This window comes from Dermochelys coriacea, chromosome 2 (genome assembly GCF_009764565.3).
Source record: "Dermochelys coriacea isolate rDerCor1 chromosome 2, rDerCor1.pri.v4, whole genome shotgun sequence".
NCBI classification, from domain to species: Eukaryota; Metazoa; Chordata; order Testudines; family Dermochelyidae; genus Dermochelys; species Dermochelys coriacea.
In genome coordinates, this window is record NC_050069.1 from 88,259,378 (window position 1) to 88,280,213 (window position 20,836).

At 40.2% G+C, this 20,836-nt stretch overlaps 1 protein-coding gene across 5 annotated transcripts in view; it reads left to right on the forward strand.

Annotated features, from left to right (window-relative positions):
• The first annotated feature begins 3,319 nt into the window (after positions 1-3,319).
• Positions 3,320-20,836, forward strand: part of LOC119850414 (bromodomain-containing protein DDB_G0280777-like) — a 66,053-nt gene continuing 48,536 nt past the window's right edge. Inside the window, exon 1 of one of the 5 annotated variants that reach the window (XM_038388340.2) lies at positions 3,320-3,367. In XM_038388340.2, the coding sequence (XP_038244268.1) occupies positions 3,361-3,367 (7 nt within the window). In that variant the 5' untranslated portion in view covers positions 3,320-3,360. Of the gene's footprint in view, positions 3,368-5,368; positions 5,648-13,429; positions 13,650-20,836 lie in introns of those variants that run through there. The other 4 variants (XM_038388341.2, XM_038388338.2, XM_038388342.2 and 1 more) reach the window with 4 other exon arrangements.

A 20,836-nucleotide genomic window follows, 5' to 3' on the forward strand; every position in this document is an offset into this window, starting at 1 on the left:
TCTAGTGTAAACTAGGCACTCTGCATTTAACAGGTGCTAAACTGGTCGAGTAAAACCTAGGCTCCTCACTAAGCTTTAATTCAACCATTTTAGCTCATGTTAAAGGCAGCATGCCTTTTCTACAATTGACTTTTCAAAGACACTAATTAAAACATGTTCGCAAATATGCTCCAACACCACAACTTTTATCTTAGTCTAAACAAGCCTACGGCTCACCCAATAGGCACATCAGGCAAGGCCCAAGGAAAGCCTCTCTAAGGTCTTCTAGGACTTCCAGTTGGTTCAAGAGGAAAAATAGGAAGAAGAATAATTTAAACCTCCAAATGCCAGAAACTGGGACTAGACAAAGATGATAGGGGATGGATCACTTGAAAATGCCCTGTTCTGTTGATTCGCTCTGAAGCAGCAGCCAGTGCCAGATGTCGGAGACAGACTACTGGGCTAGATGGGCCATTGGTCTGCACCAGTATGGCTGGTCTTATGACACTCTTTTGTGCTCCCCACCACACATCCAGCCAACTCTGCTACCTGGTACATAGCAAAGGCAGGTCATGGCTCTGCCCACTCACAATCAGTGACCTGCGGGAGGAAGAAGCAGCTCAGGTAGGCCCTTCAGTTCCCCTAAATACGTAGAGCTGCAGTATGGGATGCCCTAATGCAATCTTACTCCTTCCTACATGTGTGGTAATGCAAAATCTGGCCTTTAGGTAACTTTGAAGAATGTTTCATAATCTTCACTTTCCTCAGTTTTGTTATGAATAGGGTAATAGGGCTCCAGACCAGGAATACATTGGAACACTTACAACATCCAATACTCTGAAACTGCCTTTGAGTAACTCTTTTGTTTCTTCCTGAGAGATCCCGCAGGATTAAGAATTTAAGAACATAAGAATGGCCATCCTGGGTCAGACTAATGGTACATCTAGCTCAGTTCTCTGTCTTCTGACAGTGGCCAATGCCAGATACTTCAGATGGAATTAACAGAACAGGGAAATTATTGAGTGATCCATCCTCTGTCATCCAGGCCAGCTTCTGGCAGTCAAAGGTTCAGGGACACCCAGAGCATAGGGTTGTGTCCTTGACCATCTCATCCAATAGCCATTGAGGGATATACCTTCCATGAACTTCTCTCACTCTTTTTTGAACCCAGTTATAGTTTTGGTCTTCACAGCATTCCCCGCAACAAGTTCCACAGGTTGACTGCACTGTGTGAAGAAGTACTTCCTTTTTGTCTGTTTTAAATGTGCTGCCTATTAATTTCATTGGGTGACCCTGGTTCTTGTATTATGTGAAGGGGTAAATAATATTTCCTTATTCACTTTCTCCACACCATTCATGATTTGATAGACCTCTATCATATGCCCTCTTAGTCATCACTTTTGTAGGACTTTAACCCTCCGCCCAAGTCTTTCTATTGCAAGGTTCTATCTCATCAACACTCTTGTCCAACATGCAGTTGGAGTTAGGGACAAGCTTTGTGTCTCCATCTCATCTGTCTCAGATGATGTGGTCAAGCCAGTGAACTCACTCCAAATATACACTGGTGTAACAAAGATCAGAATTTGTCCCAAAGGGTCAGCCGTTTCCTTATTGAGCTGATATTTATTCCACCTTGATGTTTTCAAAGTGATTTCTTCACAAAACGAAGGTGGACATATAGGGCTGATAAAATATACTTAAGAAAAATAATAATTAAAAAAAAGACAACAAACTTCTCAGAACTTTATAAAAGTGCAATGTAATAGAAAATTGACCAAATAAAGAGGATATAGAATAGTCTGTTGGAATTTCTTGTAAAATTAAGTGACTATACTTCTATGTTTTAATGATTATGTTCTCAATAGACAGCAAATTTCAAAGTCAAGCTTTGGTCAAGTTAACATTGCTTATTCAGCTGTGGAAACTATTCTGTCTGGGTATCAAAATATGCAGAGTCAAGTTAAGGCTTATTTAGAAAGGGGTACTTCAAAGAGGTAGGTCATCACCTCAAGCAAATCCAGCTTTATGCACGAGTTGCCAGTTTACTTCAGTAAGACTGCGATGGGCCATAATTTTTTTAAACAATAAACCTGCTGAAAATGAAGAGCTCTCAATAGGATATATTTTAATTAAACAGAAAATTGCTATTTAGAATGAGCTCGGTGGTTACAATTATGTTACTGTATCAATCTGTAAAAATGCTTTCTTGGGTTGCCAGATTTTAATTAGGTAAAGCTAGAAGTTGTATCTTGGAAGAAAACCAAAGGTTTACATTGTAGCATTTTCCTCTAGGAACCTTTTTTTTTTTAATATGAGTTTTAAAGACATGTACTGTTAAAGCCATATGGAGAATAACACCTCTTTCTTTACTTTCTGAAAGAGCTAGGTTAATAGTGGGGGCAAACAAATCATCAGAAAATGTGACTGTGGCACAATTTATCCAGTTGGTTAGTATTGACTAAGGGCCAGATTTACGAAGTTATTTAGGCAGCTAACGAAAATCTGGTCCTAAGAAATTCAGTATCAGGGCCTTGTCAACTACAACTCCTCTCACTGGGCATTTGAATTGCCAAGGAATTTTGGATCAGGCCTCAAAGTTTATTCTGGGCTTTAAAATTTGATTTGCAAACCATATACAATAAAAGGGAAGAAGTTAGAATTGTAAGTGATTCGGTGAAATGTCTCAAAGGTGTAAATTAAAAGGTTAGAACACATCTCACTTGTAAAAATTATTCACATTCAATAGAAAAAAACAGCCTCTTGATGTTGTACTGACTTTCCAATTTCTAGCTCAGTAATTGAAAGGAGCTATTTTTAAAATTGATGATTGTTAAACCCAGCATTTCAATCTAGGCTGAACTCTTGTAGGTTTGCTGATAAAAAACCCAAAGAAAGCTGCAATTTTAGACAGAAAATCTTGTGAATATTTATCTAATAAATTTCAGCTGTAATGAATTTAAGAAGCTTGGAAAAATGCCTCTGAAAGTCCACCTAGTTTCTAGCAGTGTAACTAATGTGATACGAAAAAAGGAAATGAATTTATTTAGGAAGGAAGGGCTTATGGTTGAGATTATGCATTCTCTTACAGATGTCCCAGAATGAGGGAGAACCCAGACACTTAAGAGAAACTTAAAAGAGAGAGAGAGATGGGGGGGGAGGGGGGAAGGAGGCAGGCGGGGGATTCTATTCATCATATTAGGCCTCAATCCTAATTGGAGCCTTCCAGGGATGTCTATGAGACTCTGCTCTGCATTGGCCAGAGCAGAAGAGTTTAGAGAATTTGGGGGCCTTACATTGTTATATTTACCAGTGCAAGACCCAATCTTGTACTCCTTGCATACACAAATCTTGGATTCAGCGTGAGACCTGGGTGCACAAGGAATGCAGGGTAGGCCTTAATGACTTTATTCTGCCTGGTGATGTTTGCCTGCATTAAATATTAAATTAGAGGGTGGTATCCTGGCCATGTTTAAGTCAGTGGGGGCAGGATTTCATCCAGATTAATTAAGCATATTTTCAGTGTCTCCATTTCCTTGATTTCTGCCATATTTTTTCCAAGATGAAATATACTGAAGAATTTTTGAAAATTTTGTTATATTTTTACCACTAAGAATGAGAAAATTGTCATCTTAAAAGTATTAGCCAACACATTCTGCTTAGGCATCAAATACAATCACATTAACTGTGATTTATTTTAAATGTATTTAGTAAAGAATAAAATGACAGCTGTTTTGTAATATCACATCTTTCTACGCTTTGACAGCCTGCTATATTTTCACTGCACTGTAACGTTTGCTTGCAAAAGCTGAGCTAATTAGAGGTGGCTATCCAGCGTGCAGTCAATAAATAGCTTGACTTCCCAGCTTGTGATACTGCAATGCAAGATCAATAAGAACTATGAAGATTATTTCTTCATTTCCTTCTGCTGCAAGTAAGCTACCCATGAAGGGCAGACTGTCTAATTCCTTTCAAAACAAAAGCATGTGTAACTCCATTAAACTGCACCTGTGTAATTAAAGGAAAAAAGTAAAATATTCAGTGTTTGATGCATGTTGACTTTTATTTTTAAAAGCAATCCACTCTTAAATTTTATGCAAAAATTGTAAATGTGTATTTTTGCAGTCAAATGAAAGCATTTTAGAGAAGACACAGGACTTCATGTTGTAACATCAGTTCTTAGTATATATTCAGTGGATCTTCCTTTCTTTAGTGTTCTTGTGGGATAGATTTAGATAGTCTTAAGTATTAACACCTGGTCTCATTTAAATCAATGGCAAAACTCTCATTCGCTACACTGTGACCAGGATTTGGTTCCTATGCATAAATATAGTATGACACAGAAGTACTATAAAACAATTAATTCATATTCCTTAACTAGAGAGTTCTACATCTATTTTGCTTTACATTCTATCAAATCTTCTGTTGCGTTTGAATTACAGATAAGAAGGGGGTAAAATCCAAGTGTAGACTGGTCAGACTGCTAATCCCTAGAAGCTCCACAGTCACAGAGACTTGCAATTCTCCAGTCATAGAAGCCAACTGTGATTCTTCACAAGAGCAGAATCCAGGACTCTACCCATCTCATTCATCCAATATGATATAAAAATCAAACTTTTGAGAGGAACCCCACTGAACATACTCAGGGAGCTCCACAGATTTTCTGTGCCATTTTCTGTCATCAGAGGAAGAACTTCACAGGGACCACTGTGTTTTTCTTCCCATTAACACAAAGAAAATGTGTTAAACGAATGCATTATTTATCTTTACATCTACCTCAGACCCTACAACTAACCTACTCCTAGCTATAGCAGGCAGCTCTCTGTTCTGAGCAGCATTCGTCAAGCCATTCACTGCAATGTGAAGTGTAACCATTTGAATTTTCCAACCAAACCCTTACATAACACTAAAATCAGTCAAAAGCTCCCATTGACTGACAAGTCAGTTCCTGAAGTCAGTCAGAGAAAGCCGTTCATGCCAGCCATTTACCTCTTTGTCAGATTTTTAGAGGTGCTCAACAATTACCAAAATATTTCAGATAATGAAAGCCTAAGTGGGATGCAATTAACTTGAAAGGTTTGATCCTTTCCATTCTTCTTAATTTCTGCATAAAAAGATGGAGAAATTATGCCTACTCACCACAGTAGGTGCATGAGCTATAATTTTCAAAGGCATATCATGAACTGTCATACTACAGAAGCATTTAGAGTAATTAACACATTGTAACTTACCCATGATTTGGCATTCAGTAAATTTCAAACAGCTGAGCTCTGGAAAAAAAATGCAGTTCTTTGCTTATCACTAAATATCTGTGGGGTTCTGCAGCTGTGGAATCTCTCCTAGCTCTGGCTTGCACAATAGCCAAGTGATTCTCTGGGAACTTAAGAGAACCACAGAAATAATCAGTGAGTGGCGATAATTTCAGCTAAAAAAATGGATCAACTGTTAGGCCTTCTGGTTAAGTCATGACTTTCTGAACCTTTTTAAACTTAAAAGCAGCGACTAGCCCTGAAGATTTGACCCACCCCTTTGCTGCTATCTTGCCAGCTGAGAACATCTTCACATAATGAAAATACATGATGAAGTGTTCATCCTTAATACCACTCATTAGTCAGCCAAAGGAGAGAAGTGCATTGCTTAAGAATATGCTATCACCTGAACAATCAGAAAGGTAAAATAGAGAGAGAAAATGGAACAGATATTGCTAGCTGGAAGAGAGAAATAGGCAGGTAGTTGCAAACTGGCTGCTTTTTGCTGCTAAATGTGGACAGTTAGCTCCAGAAAGGTGTGCTGCGGGCAGGGGTTCCCAAAACATGAGTGTGGGGAGAGAGAGTAGGGACCAGAAAGTCAACAAGGGGGGTGCTTCTGGAGAAAGGGACTGCTTTAGTGTTCTGTCTCTCATCACTGTGATATTTCACAGACTCTTGCCACTTCTGGAAGCAAGATAATACTATATTAAAGCTTGGTTCTCCACTGACTTGTACTTTGCTTAGCTGCTTAAATCAATGCTATCAAGGATAAAGGCGGTTGAGGTGCAAGTGGTGTTCTCATCTATCCTCCCTGTGGAAGAAAAAGGCCTAGGTAGAGACCATCGAATTGTGGAAGTCAACGTATGGCTATGCAGGTGGTGTCAGAGAGAAGGCTTTGGATTCTTTGACCATGGGATGGTGTTCCAAGAAGGAGGAGTGCTAGGCAGAGACGGGCTCCACCTAATGAAGAGAGGGAAGAGCATCTTCGCAAGCAGGCTGGCTAACCTAATGAGGAGGGCTTTAAACTAGGTTCACCAGGGGAAGGAGACCAAAGCCCTGAGGTAAGTGAGGAAGTGGGATACTGGGAGGAAGCACAAGCAGGAGAGCTCAAGAGGGGAGGGCTCCTGTCTCATACAGAGAAAGCGGGACGATCAGCGAGTTATCTTAAGTGCCTGTACACAAATGCAAGAAGCCTGGGAAACAAGCAGGGAGAACTGGAAGTCCTGGCACGGTCAAGGAATTATGACGTGATTGGAATAACAGAGACTTGATGGGATAACTCACATGACTGGAATAGTGTCATGGATGGATATAAACTGTTCAGGAAGGATAGGCCGGGCAGAAAAGGTGGGGGAGTTGCATTGTATGTAAGAGAGCAGTATGACTGCTTAGAGCTCCGGTATGAAACTGCAGAAAAAACTGAAAGTCTCTGGATTAAGTTTAGAAGTGTGAGCAACAAGGGTGATATTATGGTGGGAGTCTGCTATAGACCACCGGACCAGGGGGATGAGGTGGACAAGGCTTTCTTCCGGCAACTAATGGAAATTACTAGATTGCAGGCCTTGGTTCTTATGGGAGACTTCAATCACCCTGATATCGGCTGGGAGAGCAATACAGCAGTGCACAGACAATCCAAGAAGTTTTTGGAAAGTGCAGGGGACAATTTCCTGGTGCAAGTGCTGGAGGAACCAACTAGGGGCAGAGCTCTTCTTGACCTGCTGCTCACAAACTGGGAAGAATTAGTAGGGGAAGCAAAAGTGGATGGGAACCTGGGAGGCAGTGACCATGAGGATCCTGACACAAGGAAGAAAGGAGAGCAGCAGAATAAGGAACCGGGACTTCAGAAAAGCAGACTTTGACTCCCTCAGGGAATTAATGGTCAGGATCCCCTGGGAGAATAACATGAGGGGAAAAGGAGTCCAGGAGAGCTGGCTGTATTTTAAAGAATCCTTATTGAGGTTACAGAGACAAACCATCCCAATGTGTAGAAAGAATAGTAAAAATGGCAGGTGACTAGCTTGGCTTAACAGTGAAATTCTTGCTGATCTTAAACACAAAAAAGAAGCTTACAAGAAGTGGAAGACTGGACAAATGACCAGGGAGGAGTATAAATTTTTTGCTCAGGCATGCAGGAATGAAATCAGGAAGGCCAAATCACACTTGGAGTTGCAGCTAGCAAGAGATATTAAGAGTAACAAGAAGGGTTTCTTCAGGTATGTTAGCAACAAGAAGAAAGTCAAGGAAAGTGTGGGCCCCCTATTGAATGAGGGAGACAACCTAATGACACAAAAAGAAAAGGAGTACTTGTGGTACCTTAGAGACTAACAAATTTATTAGAGCATAAGCTTTCGTGAGCTACAGCTCACTTCATCCGATGAAGTGAGCTGTAGCTCACGAAAGCTTATGCTCTAATAAATTTGTTAGTCTCTAAGGTGCCACAAGTACTCCTTTTCTTTTTGCGAATACAGACTAACAGGGCTGCTACTCTGAAACCTAATGACAGAAGATGTAGAAAAAGCTAATGTACTCAATGCTTTTTTTGCCTCTGTCTTCACAAACAAGGTCAGTTCCCAGACTACTGCACTGGGCAGCACAGCACAGGGAGGAGGTGACCAGCCCTCTGTGGAGAAAGAAGTTGTTCGGGACTATTTAGAAAAGCTGGATGAGCACAAGTCCATGGGGCCGGATGCACTGCATCCGAGAGTGCTATAGGAGTTGGTGGATGTGATTGCAGAGTCATTGGCCATTATCTTTGAAAACTCGTGGCGATCAGGGGAGGTCCCAGATGCCTGGAAAAAGGCTAATGTAGTGCCCATCTTTAAAAAAGGGAAGAAGGAGGATCTGGGAAACTACAGGCCAGTCAGCCTCACCTCAGTCCCTGGAAAAATCATGGAGCAGGTCCTCAAGGAATCAATTCTGAAGCACTTAGTGGAGAAAAAAGTGATCAGGAACAGTCAGTATGGATTCACCCAGGGCAAGTCATGCATGACTAACCTAATTGCCTTCTATGATGAGATAACTGGCTCTGTGGATGAGGGGAAAGCAGTGGATGTGTAATTCCTTGACTTTAGCAAATCCTTTGCTACGGTCTCCTACAGTATTCTTGCCAGCAAGTTAAAGAAGTATGGGCTGGATGAATGGACTATAAGGTGGATAGAAAGCTGGCTAGATCATTGGGCTCAACGGATAGTGATGAATGGCTCCATGTCTAATTGGCAGCCCGTATCAAGCAGAGTGCCCCAGGGGTCAGTCCTGGGGCCAGTTTTGTTCAATATCTTCATTAATGATCTGGAGGATGGTGTGGACTTCACCCTCAGCAAGTTTGCAGATGACACTAATCTGGGAAGAGTGGGAGATATGCTGGAGGGTAGGGATAGGATACAGAGGGATCTAGACAAATTAGAGGATTGGGTCAAAAGTATTCTGAGGTTCAACAAGGACAAGTGCAGAGTCCTGCACTTAGGATGGAAGAATCCCATGCACTGCTACAGACTAGGGACCGAATGGCTAGGCAGCAGTTCTGCAGAAAAGGACCTAGGGGTTACAGTGGATGAGAAGCTGGATATGAATCAATAGTGTGCCCTTGTTGCCAAGAAGGCTAACGGCATTTTGGGTTGTATAAGTAGGGGCATTGCCAGCAGATCGAGGGACTTGATCATTCCCCGCTATTCAAGATTGGTGAGGCCTCATCTGGAGTACTGTGTCCAGTTTTGGGCTCCACACTACAAGAAGGATGTGGAAAAATTGGAAAGAGTCCATCAGAGGGCAACAAAAATGATTAGGGGACTGGAACACAAGATTTATGAGGAGAGGCTGAGAGAACTGGGATTATTTAGTCTGCAGAAGAGAAGAATGGGGCAGGATTTGATAGCTGCTTTCAACTATGTGAAAGGGGGTTCCAAAGAGGATGGATCTAGACTGTTCTCAGTGGTAGCAGATGACAGAACAAGGAGTAATGGTCTCAAGTTGCAGTGGGGGAGGTTTAGGTTGGATATTAGGAAAAACTTTTTTTCACTAAGAGGGTGGTGAAGCACTGGAATGCTTTACCTAGGGAGGTGGTGGAATCTCCTTCCTTTGAGGTTTTTAAGGTCAGACTTGACAAAGGCCTGGCTGGGATGATTTAGTTGGGGATTGGTCCTGCTTTGAGCAGGGGGTTGGACTAGATGACCTCCTGAGGTCCAATCCTGATATTCTATGATTTTACCCAGGGCTTCATTTGTGCCAGGCCTTGTCAGGACTGAGCCCCAGCACCTCTCGGCTTGGCAGTTCATAGTCCCACACCTCTGGGCTTGGCAAGTCAGTTATGAAAGTAAATATATTGCTTGAGCCCCGGCACCTCTTTCATTACAAATTAAGCACTGATGCTACCCCTGGTGTGTGATTATTGCTTTGATAGCATGTGACACCTACTTTGCAGCGATGCTAATGACTACACAACAGGCAAGGCAGTAGAAGATTTGGCTCTTAGAATTACTTGTGCATTTTGCATAGAAGTACCCATCACTATTACTAAACTTTGGGTGGTACGTAAGCACCCCTGTGATCCACAAAGCTTCCTCTTTGCTGCCTAACGCTGTATGTGCCAAAACTCACTCTATGCCCAAGTCTTTGCAGTAAAAGTTTCCTAATCCCCATGTTTCTGTCTCTGACATGTGCACTGCTGCCTTATTCTAGGCACCCAGGTGCCTATTTCCTGCCTATGCCCTAGAGCAATTTGTGAACCAGGGGAAAAACAAACTGTTCAGCCACCCAAGTTCCACATGTGGCTTGATCTAGTAGGTATGCACAGAGGCTGCCTAACTCCACACACAGCTAACTGGGAAGGAGGAGAAGGATCACCTCCCTGGTAACCATTAACCCAACGGCTAGGGTATTCATCTAAGATGAGGCTACCCCCTTGGTCAAGCTCCCCCATCTCCACCTATTGAGGAGGAGAGATTTCAACAGGGACCTGCTGCTTCTCAAGTTAATACCCTAACCCTTAGCCTATGGCATATTTTGATGTGGGGCTCCCTCAACCTCTTCCACATTAATTGAATAATAATTAATTGGGCCAGTGCGAGTTAGAATGACTCTGTAGGCTAGATCACTCACCTAAGAGTTGGCAGATCCCTGTTCCAATCCCTTCTTGTCAGGCAGAACTGGGGGTCTCTCATACATTGGGTGAGTACCGTAACCACTGGGCTAAAGATTATAAAAGAGGATGGGCTCATCCTTCACCCCCAGCTGATTTGTGTGGAGTTAGGTGGCCTATGATCAGGCCCCACACATGACTTACGCAGATAAATGTCTGTCTTCCCAGTTTGTGAATTACAAGCAGGATAGGCTCATCCCTGCAGACCAGACTTAGTGGTGAGAGAAGAGAGAGAGCGTCAGGGCTTAGCATGCACCCCTTTCACTGGCATCTCCCATTAGCTCCTTTAAGCAGCCCCTCACCTAGTGTGCTGGCTTTATGGATCATATTTTAAGGTGCCTCTTGTTCCCCATTAATTGCATAAGAGTCTAGGCACCTAACTCAGGCTTTGTGGATTGTAGTGTTCTCCCTGTGATTTTTCTAGGTGCCTAAAAGTAAGGCATTGTGACTGTCAATGATGCAATCCTTAAGCCCCTTTGGGGTGGTTGGGCCATTATATTTTAACTCCCATCTAAAGAACAGCACAGACATTTTTATAAGAATATTGTTTACCTCTTAAACTTTTAATAAAATTGTATGTATTTAAAAGGTTAATATGCCTGAGACTGAATGTCTGTTGTAGTGTTTCTAAATGGACGTATCACATTTATAAGAAGAACATAAAACCACAGAAATGCTCCAAAAACATCTTACTGAGGTGAGGATCATTCACATAACACTTTGAACATGGACCATGCTGGTCAAATGCTAATTTTAGGCTTCAAGAGAAAATTCTGCACAACCAATTAAAATTTAAGACCGAGGGAGAAGTAGCAGCATTTATTAGTGTTTGAATACACTTTTTTTTTAAACCTACATAATTGCAAATGTCATGGAGTCAGCTGTTTAAATGACAGCATTAAAGATGGAGGAACAGATGAGGGTTTAGTGGGTGATTAAATTCTGGAGCAATGCATTTGGATAGCCACAAAAGTAATTTATTGAGGCTGTCCCAAAGCAGGAATGTTGTTTCTATTACAGGACAAGACAAAAGAAGACACAATCAACCTCAACACTTCTAAGGAATGTTGTTTTTCATTCTTTGTGAAAGTTCTGGGCTATTGCTTTCTGAGTCTTTCTACTGATATCAATTTGGGTGCAAAGAATGGTGTTTGAAAGGTGGGGCCTAGGAAGAAACCATAATGTCACAGGATGTGCTCTAGTCTCTCCCTGATTTCCTTGAGTTTGGGCCCAATTCTCCAGGCTGTTGCAACAGTTCTATATTAGTGTAACTCTGTATAAGTCAGTGGATTCACACTAGTGTAAAAATGGTGTAATAGAAGGGAGATTCAGGCCTTTGGACTTCACTGAAATTGCTTTTGATTTATACTGGTGTAACGGAGATCAGTACCATGCACCTAGCATCAGTAAGTATTTTCATACATTGCGTGAGAGGATTTCAAGACCTTCCCTGTATTATAGGGTAATCCTTTCATGAAGATTGCCTGTAATGATGATTTTGATGTGATGTTTCTGATGCAATGACTCCTGGTGGTATTGCATAGAAACACTATTGCATTAAAATGTGTTAGTTCACTATCATGGCAAAAAATATCATAATACTCTTGATACACTGGGAAAAAGTAGCAATTGTAGATTGAGGTAATGTTTGATGTTTCTGGGACTGGTAATTTTGTATTTCTTCTTGTGTGATATAGTTATAGAGAGAACACAATCTAGATTCATAGATCCTAAGGTCAGAAGGGACCATTCTGATCATCTAGTCCGACCTCCTGCACAGCGCAGGCCACAGAATCTCACCCACCCACTCCTATGAAAAACCTCACCCATGTCTGAGCTATTGAAGTCCTTAAATCATGGTTCAAAACTTCAAGGAGCAGAGAAGCCTCCCTCCAGTCAACCATGCCCCATGCTACAGAGGAAGGCAAAAAAACCTCCAGGGCCTCTCCAATCTGCCCTGGAGGAAAATTCCTTCCCGACCCCAAATATGGCAATCGGCTAAACCCTGAGCACATGGGCAAGATTCACCAGCCAGATACCCAGGAAAGAATTTTCTATAGTAAATCAGATCCCATCCATCTAATATCCCATCTCAGGGGATTTGGCCTATTTACCATGAATATTTAAAGATCAATTACTTACCAAAATCCCATTATCCCATCATACCATCTCCTCCATAAACTTATCAAGTAGAATCTTAAAACCAGATAGATCTTTTGTCCCCACTGCTTCCCTTGGAAGGTTATTCCAAAACTTCACTCCTCTGATGGTTAAAAACCTTCATCTGACTAGTCATCTACTAGTACCAGCAGACTGTGAAATGTCATAATACATTGCATCATCTTTACTATGCTGCTTTCCTACCCAAAAGGTCAAACGACTTATGTAGTAATTGTTGCCAGACCCTCTTTGCTTTGGCCAGTCATTTTGCTGGCTGAGGGAAACACATTTTACTGTCAATCTGCTAGTGTCTCAAAATGCTGGAGAAACCTCATAAACTACTCTGATCAGCTGTGTTAATTTTCTCCCTTGGAAAAAAAACAAATACCCCTCCTCCCCCCAGAAAACCCCCCTAACCTTTTCCCTATATTTTCAACAGCATCTGTTTTCTCCTGACATCTCTTTGCTCAATTCCATTTCACATCCAAATGCAATATGAGCCTTTCATTGAATATCAAACAGACGAGTGTTGAGTAAAAAAATCTCAGGCTGTGGAAGAGGTTTTTATGGAAGTGGATCACAACCAGCCTAAAGCACCAGCACGTTAACATTTATCTGACAACACTCGAAAGGGGCTTCAGCCAAAGCACCAATGCAGTGACTGTTATCTGACTATATGCAATAGGGTCTGCAAGATCTACCCAAGAAAACAGATCTGAATAGAAACTGCCTTGTAATGAGTGTTTGTATATAAACTGATGCAGCCTGCACTGGGAGTTCTGAATGCTGTATCCTTTGATGTGATCCAGCTGCGTGCTATCCTTCAGAACCCAAATAGACAGTAGTCTGCTCAGTTCTAGGTTATTTCCCTGATTGACTGGTTCATCCCTCACAGGTGCAGGTAGGTCATGATTATGAGAAGGATTAGAGCATGTATTGTGTGTGTGTGTGTGTGTGTAGGAGGGGTTGGTATAAAAATCCACCTCAGAGAAACAACCCTTCCTATTAGCTACTATAAGATTTAATTAACAATTCATGACAATGTTTGTGTCCAGTTGGGGATATGGACAGAAATGTTCATATCAGTGCAAAGACTTCAAACAGTGAAAACGCAGTGCCATTACCAGCAGGTAGGTAGTTAAGCAGGCACTTAGCTAGCTTTATAACTTCCTCTTTGTGCTGCCCTTATCCCTCAAGGAACTTTATGTGGTCATAGAAACATACTCCATACAAAAAAAACTGCAACTCACAACAAGAGTTACTTTTTTCATTCTTTGGGAAATGGTTAAAACTAGTAGCATTTCACTGAAAAATGTTGTGGCCTGATAATTGATTTGATACTATCTGGAACTGAATGGACCTTTTAAGCCTGGAAAAATCTATCATTTGGTCAGTGGTTGGTTTCTGAACTCAGCAACGTGCGATATGATACTAAGTGCTGTGGTATGCCACTTTCCTTTGGAAGGGGAGATCCCTTGGGAATGTCCTCTTCCTTGAGATATGAAGTATATTGTAATGCTGGACATTAGTACTGCAATAGATTGGAATAAGCGGTGTTTGTATTATAAATGTAGATTTTATGGGGCTTAATTCTGCTGAGGCTAAGCACTATATTTAATTTAAATGAAATACACAGTACTAAAAGGGTCTCTCTCTCTGTGTCTCTTTTTAAAGAGGGCTACAATGTACAAATAGATGCTTTTCTTAAGTAGTAACTGTCCCTTAGCAAATAGGAAAGCTGACACTCTCTATATGAGTTGAGAACGTAGCATGGTTTGGCTGCAACATGAGCTATCTCCTGGGTTTAGACTAGCAAATAGCGATTGGTCAATGTTCTTGAATTTTGAAATTCTCACTAAAAAACAACAAAAGTCAATGGTGTTATCACCATTTTCCCCTTCATTTTTCGACCAGCTCTAATAAAAAATCTTGTACTCTAATGTGTCAGAACACACTGCAGGTGAGTCATTTTGGAGGATACTTTGTGCAGAGCTCCAGATAATATACATGAAGGTGCAGTTTGTTCTGGGACATGCCATATGATTAAACCTTTTCTTCAAATCATGGCCTGCTGTGCCACTTGTGGGCACTGCACTAAGTCTGAATGCCTTTCCTGCTAAGGACAGTCCAGGAGAAAGCAAGTGTGGTTAGACAATTAGAAGCACTTGACAATAAATTATTCAAGACTAAATAAACTGTAGTCCCTGCTATGTTAGAAAGTCAATGAAGTCAGCACTGAGCAGACCAAGATTCAAAATCTATCACTATATAGGAATGAGTGGGAAACCCCAGAAAAGAATCTACCTTCACTAGGCAACCATCTATCTGAAGCTTCTGCTATAATGGTTTCTAGCACAATTTTTATTGTAACTTTTATTTTAAGAAACCTTCAATGATACAGCAAACTGGGAAAAGAGGGTGTTTCATACAGTACAAAACTAACAGAATGGCAGTATAGCAAATTACAGCACAGATCTGTAATTGGAAATGTGCAAGGATAGTTTTAAGCCACCTTTGCCTTGTGCTGCCCTACCCCTGGGGCAAGCTAGATACCAGGAGATGTTCTGTGTTGAGTGTTCAAAGACTGTTAATGGTGATATGCTATTGTTAAGAGTAACTTTGTGGTTGGTATAAAGGTGTGTCAAGGACATATGTCAAAGTCATTCAATTAGATATTTTAAGGTGGTTCTGGCCAATTCCCACCTTTCCCCCACCTCCCAGATTAATTCCTAACTCTGTCTCTCAAACTGTGCTGGCATTTTCTGGGAGAAACAGGGTTGAAGCAATTATGGATTCCCTTAGACTACTTTCTAGCTAATATTTGCTTCTAATCAATATCATATTCTAGACAAGGAGTTCTCAAACTGGGGGTTGGGACCCCTCGGGGGGTCACGAGGTTATTACATGGGGGGTTGCAAGTTATCGGTCTCCACCCCAAACCCCACTTTGCCTCCAGCATTTATAATAGTGTTATATAAAAAAGTGTTTTTCATTTATAAAGGGGCAGGGGTGTCACACTGAGAGGCTTGCTATGTGAAAGGGGTCACCAGTCCAAAACTTTGAGAACCACTGTTCTAGACCAATGATGACAAAGAACAAATTTGTTCTGTTCTCATTTCCCCCCACCATCTAAGACAACTGCTCTTGTCACTGAGAGACCACAGCCATACAGCATACACCTAGAAGTTGATTATTGTGAGCTTAAATACCTGATAGAAACTAAAACTGGAACAAATAAGAACAGAAAGCTGACCCATTTAAAAAGTAAATCTTTAGTATACTAGGCTACTATGCATTTAGTTTTAGTAGTTTAAAAAAAAACAGCTCATTTTTAAGTCACAAGTCAGAGACCAATAAATGAGTCCTTTGAAACTACATTTGAAAAACGTGATTTCCTTAGATTAAATTTACTGCTCATTTGAATGCATTATTTGCAAATAGGGTCCAATTCTGCCATTGGATAGATGGTGTCCCCTTGTATCCCAGCACAATACTGGATGCACAGAATGTAAGAGCTTGTGGGTAGTAGATACTGACTTGATGTGGTATTCAAAATGGGTCCGAAGCAGCCAAATCTTTAAATTTCCTCTTTCCTGTCATCAATCTCCACTGTACCACACCCTCAACTTTTCACTGTCAAGAAACTCTGATAGATTGCTTTATTCTAGACATTCTCTGTGTTTTGTGATTGAGCCTTGGCTATTGTTGGGCTTTCTGAAATAAAGGTGCTAACCCTGAGGAAAAGAAAGTTATGTTATCCAAATGTGTCCTAGTTTTTATAACTTTTGTTGAACTACTCATGAAAAATGCTGGGTTGGTAGCCCTGAAGTTTAAAGTCCTTACTTTATTCACAAAACAAGTGCAGAATGAGCAGCAGCAGTACAGACTTCCCCAAGTTGCCCTGCCAACATACCACAATCCAGATCTGGAGAGACAATTTCTAGATTGAGCCTAAAATGTATCTACGCTGGTCGTGCTATAGTGGTGAGGTTAAGAGGCAGTGTGTGGGTTGGGAATAGTCTCTGGTACCTGTAGCCAAGCAGCCACTGTCTTTGTATGTAAATAATATCTTTTGCTAGACTGAATTATGGCATTTCAGGGGAAATAATAAATCCATAACAGAAAGAGAAGACAGGAAATACAGAGTTCCTTAAATCCAATTGCAAAAAATTGAGCAGAGGCCGCCACTTATGCTGAGTTGTCCAAAACTCTCCAATAGTTTTGTGATGTGTATGTATAATTGTGTTGTAATCTTATCTAGTATCTTGGTTTCATCTAGGCTTTACACTCAATGTTCATCCAAATTTAAATAAGGGTGTGAATTTAAAGTGGATTAGTTAAACCGCATTAAATCCCTGTGTAGATGTTCTCCTTCAGAATTCAAGTGGCTAATTAATTCTAAAATGAAATTGACGCAAGTCCACTTGAATTCTGAATGTGACTGTCCACACAAGGGTTTATTGTGGCTTAACTAATCCACTTTGAATTCATATCTTGTTTTAACTCGTTAATTTTTCTGAGTATCCCAATATAATCAATATATCCCTAGTTTTACAGGGTTGAAAGACTAATGCACTGAATCACTTTGTTCCCTTGGCTGTTCTTCAAATGTTTAGGAATATAGTGATTGTGAGATTTATGCCAGTGCTTTGTTGCTGATAGTTTTGACTGTTAAGAAGTTGCTACCCTAATGCTAGTAGAAAGCTTTAAATAGGTCTGCCTCATTCCCATGCCCTTTGTTGGCTTTAATGTAAGTGTTCTGCTCTCTCAAAGTTATTGCAAATAAAACCTCCCCTCCAGCCTTAGTTTTCCACCACCTCCATGATTATTCTTCATCTGATCTTTTTTGGGGATCATATTCAGTCAGTTCTAGAACAAAATACTAGTCAATTGCCAATGACTTTCCTACAGCAGTAGCAGAAGCAATTATAATTTCTTTATTTGTAATAGGGTGCTTCTTCTTTTTTCTTAAAACTGCCAGCTGCTCTTCCCTTGTACTATACCATTGTGATTGTAGGGTTTTCAGCACATTTCATGAATGGAAAAGTTTATTAGTCTTTTTATATGATTTTGAAACTTTTTCCCTGTTGGTAGCCTGTTTATGCAGTTTCTATTAAAAGGCATGTAGGAAATGATGTGCGAGGAATTCTCTGATCATTATCAGAACCAGTGGATTCTATGGAAATGTTTGATCCACATCAGTGGATTCGTGTAAATAATATTTACTATGCCTCTCTTTTGGGGGCTGCACTTATAATTTTTGAACCATAGTCTTATTACTAAGTACATTGTCTTTATTTTAGCATCTCTGTTATTCAAGTGTTAGTTGAAATGTCGTTTTCATTATTCTTCCACAAATTAGTTAAGGTTTCCTTATTAAATGTTAGATTCATGAAATCATTATGATGTCTTTGCATTGGACTGATCCATTGTACACAGTGGTATCAAAACATTGCCTTGAAATGTTGAATACAGAACAAAGGCCACAGAAGACTCACCCAGCTTTTTTATGTAACAAATTTGTATTCTTGTATGTGTAGTTTTCCATGTCTCCCTGTCAAAAATTCAACTTTAGGTGATGAATGCCTCTGTCATAGATCTCTTTGGGATGCTACTGAAATTGCTGATCATATGTATTTATATGTCCTTCATCTGGGATTACGTGATTATTTCATGCCCATAAATCTATTCAATTCTTGCTACGGTTGCATCAAAAATCAATGGAGGTTTATTTAGAGCTCAGATCTAATCCAGGCTAAGATGTTGATGGAAAGGTTTAATTTTCCTACCTCTTAATCAACTTGGTTGTCAGGACCAGTAGAACAAAAGGAGACAAGACAGAGTCATTCCTTTTAATCCTATACTCTGCAATTAATAGTGCAAATAGCTTTGTGACCACGCTTTCATGCCCCAGATAATTTCTTGTAGAAAGCTGAATTACATCCATCATATGTTAGTGTGTGTACTGTCTTTTAAAAAATCTGAGTTTTGGCCAGCTTTGCTCAGCACCTAGAAGCTCCTATAGTGACATGGCTAGATTTTTCAAAATAGCTCGGTGCCCAATGCGTGTTGACTCTTCTGAAAATCTAACACCTTAGGTGTCTAAATAAGAGCTGAGCTCTTTCTGAAAATCTGGCCAGGAGTGTTTGGAGTGTATGTACATATATTCTCTCTCACACACACACACACACACACACACACACACACACACACACACACACACACACACATTCTCTCTCTCTCTATGTCCATATTTTGGTTGTGCTGTAAAACTATTTGTATCTGAATTAAAAATATGCAAATTTTAAGTGAGATATGGACAATTTTCCATCATATAAACAAATGCAACTCTGCATTGCTACACAACCAGTGCAGATCATCCTAAACATCACCTGTGCAGATTATGGGGGATTACTACTTTTCAATAGGTGAGCCCACACACTCTCTTCCCTGTGTTGCTCACAGAAGCAATGAGAAAAATCAATAGAAAGTTTTCTTATTCAGATTTATTATCAAAGTATAACTGCTTCTATACTGATAACACAGGAATAGATATGCCTTTTGTCATCATTAAAGTAATATAGTTCTATTTTTTCCAAATAAGAGGACATAAAAACCACATAACGGAGTGTGATAGAAACATGATCTGCACACAATCAGTGGGGAAATAAGAACAATGAATCTTAACCTTTTCAGCCAGAGTTATTGGCAAACTTCATGTGTAAATACTCTTTAAATCTATGGTAGGAAATCACACAGGAAGGTCTGACAAACATGCTAAGCAGCACCTTTCCACAGTTAAACAAAGAGAGAAAGTAGCTTTAGGGATACTGCTGGTTTCCTTATTTCTACTAACATTGCTTGTTCATTGTCAGAAGAACCTCACTTTGTTTTTTTTTAACCATTGTCACAAAACACTTTCCTTCATTCAGTTCCCCATTTAGATATTCACAGGGCACAAAGACTACATTTAAATTGAACATCAAAGCTTCTAATTTACACTTACCGTGTTATACAATTGTATTACATAATCAGGTACTTTCATTGCAGTCTATAGTCTTTTGTCACTTGTTTTGGCTTTGCACCAAAAATGGAAAAGCTTATGTAGTTTACTAAACAAAACCGTTTAATGTGCTGCACAGTCTTTAAAAGATACTTCTGTAATAGCAGGTTTCAGAGTAGCAGCTGTGTTGGTCTGTATTCGCAAAAAGAAAAGGAGTACTTGTGGCACCTTAGAGTTGTTAGTCTCTAAGGTGCCACAAGTACTACTTTTCTTTCGGTAATAGCATCACTTTGTAGTGGAGAATAAAATAGCAGCTTTTGGTGTTTAATCTTAGATGTAGTCTTTGTACCCCGATATATTGAACATATGAATGTGAAATTGAACAAAGTAAGGTTTGCCAGTTGCTTTTGTTGACATTTAGAGGCCCATGGTTTTTATTTCCTCACCTGCATTTGTCCTTTACATCACATTTCCATCACTCTCTGCTCATAGGGCAGATATTTTTATTTGGAAAAAGGAGCTGTGTTCCTTTAATAATGACAAAAACCATGCACACCGAGCAATATCTACTGTACTCCTGTTTCTTTAACTAGAAGCAATTACTTGCATCATAAATTGGAATAAGAAACCTTTAATGGATTTTTCTAGTCTCTCTTCTATGAGCAGCACAGGGCATGGGTGACAGCAGTGTGGGAAGGGGAGTGGCGCTCAGTTTCTGTAGAAAAGCAGTAACTTACATAATTGCCACTGGGGAGACATTGGCCTGTTCAGGATGAATTGCAGCAGGAGTATTGTACTGCGGAAGCTTTTGTTTATATGGTGGGAAAAAATGTCCAAGTAGCGGTTTAAATTTGTGTATGCGTGCTACACTGCTACAAACCAACATATCTCCATAATTTCTCCATAACCTCTAAAACATTCACTAGTAAATGTGTGTGAACATACACAATGTTGATGGAATACATCTTTTTGAATGTTTGTTTTTTAGTTGATGCATATTCTGCTCTGGTTTAAATTACTGATGTGGAACACAAAGGGGTTACATCCACTGTATATTTCATCTTCCTTTGTGCTCTCTTTGCAGAAAAATCATTGAGGCACTGACAATTTTTGATATAAAGATGTTAGACCTTGGCTACCTTTTATATCTAATTTCTAATCTAACTCCTTAAATTCAGCATGATTAAATTTTATTTGGGATTATTTTTATTGAGGGTTAGATGAATAGTTAACATAACTTTGCGTTATACCAGGGGTTGGCAAACTATGGTCCACAGGCCGGATCCGGGCTGGGAGCCATTTTAAGACAGCTCA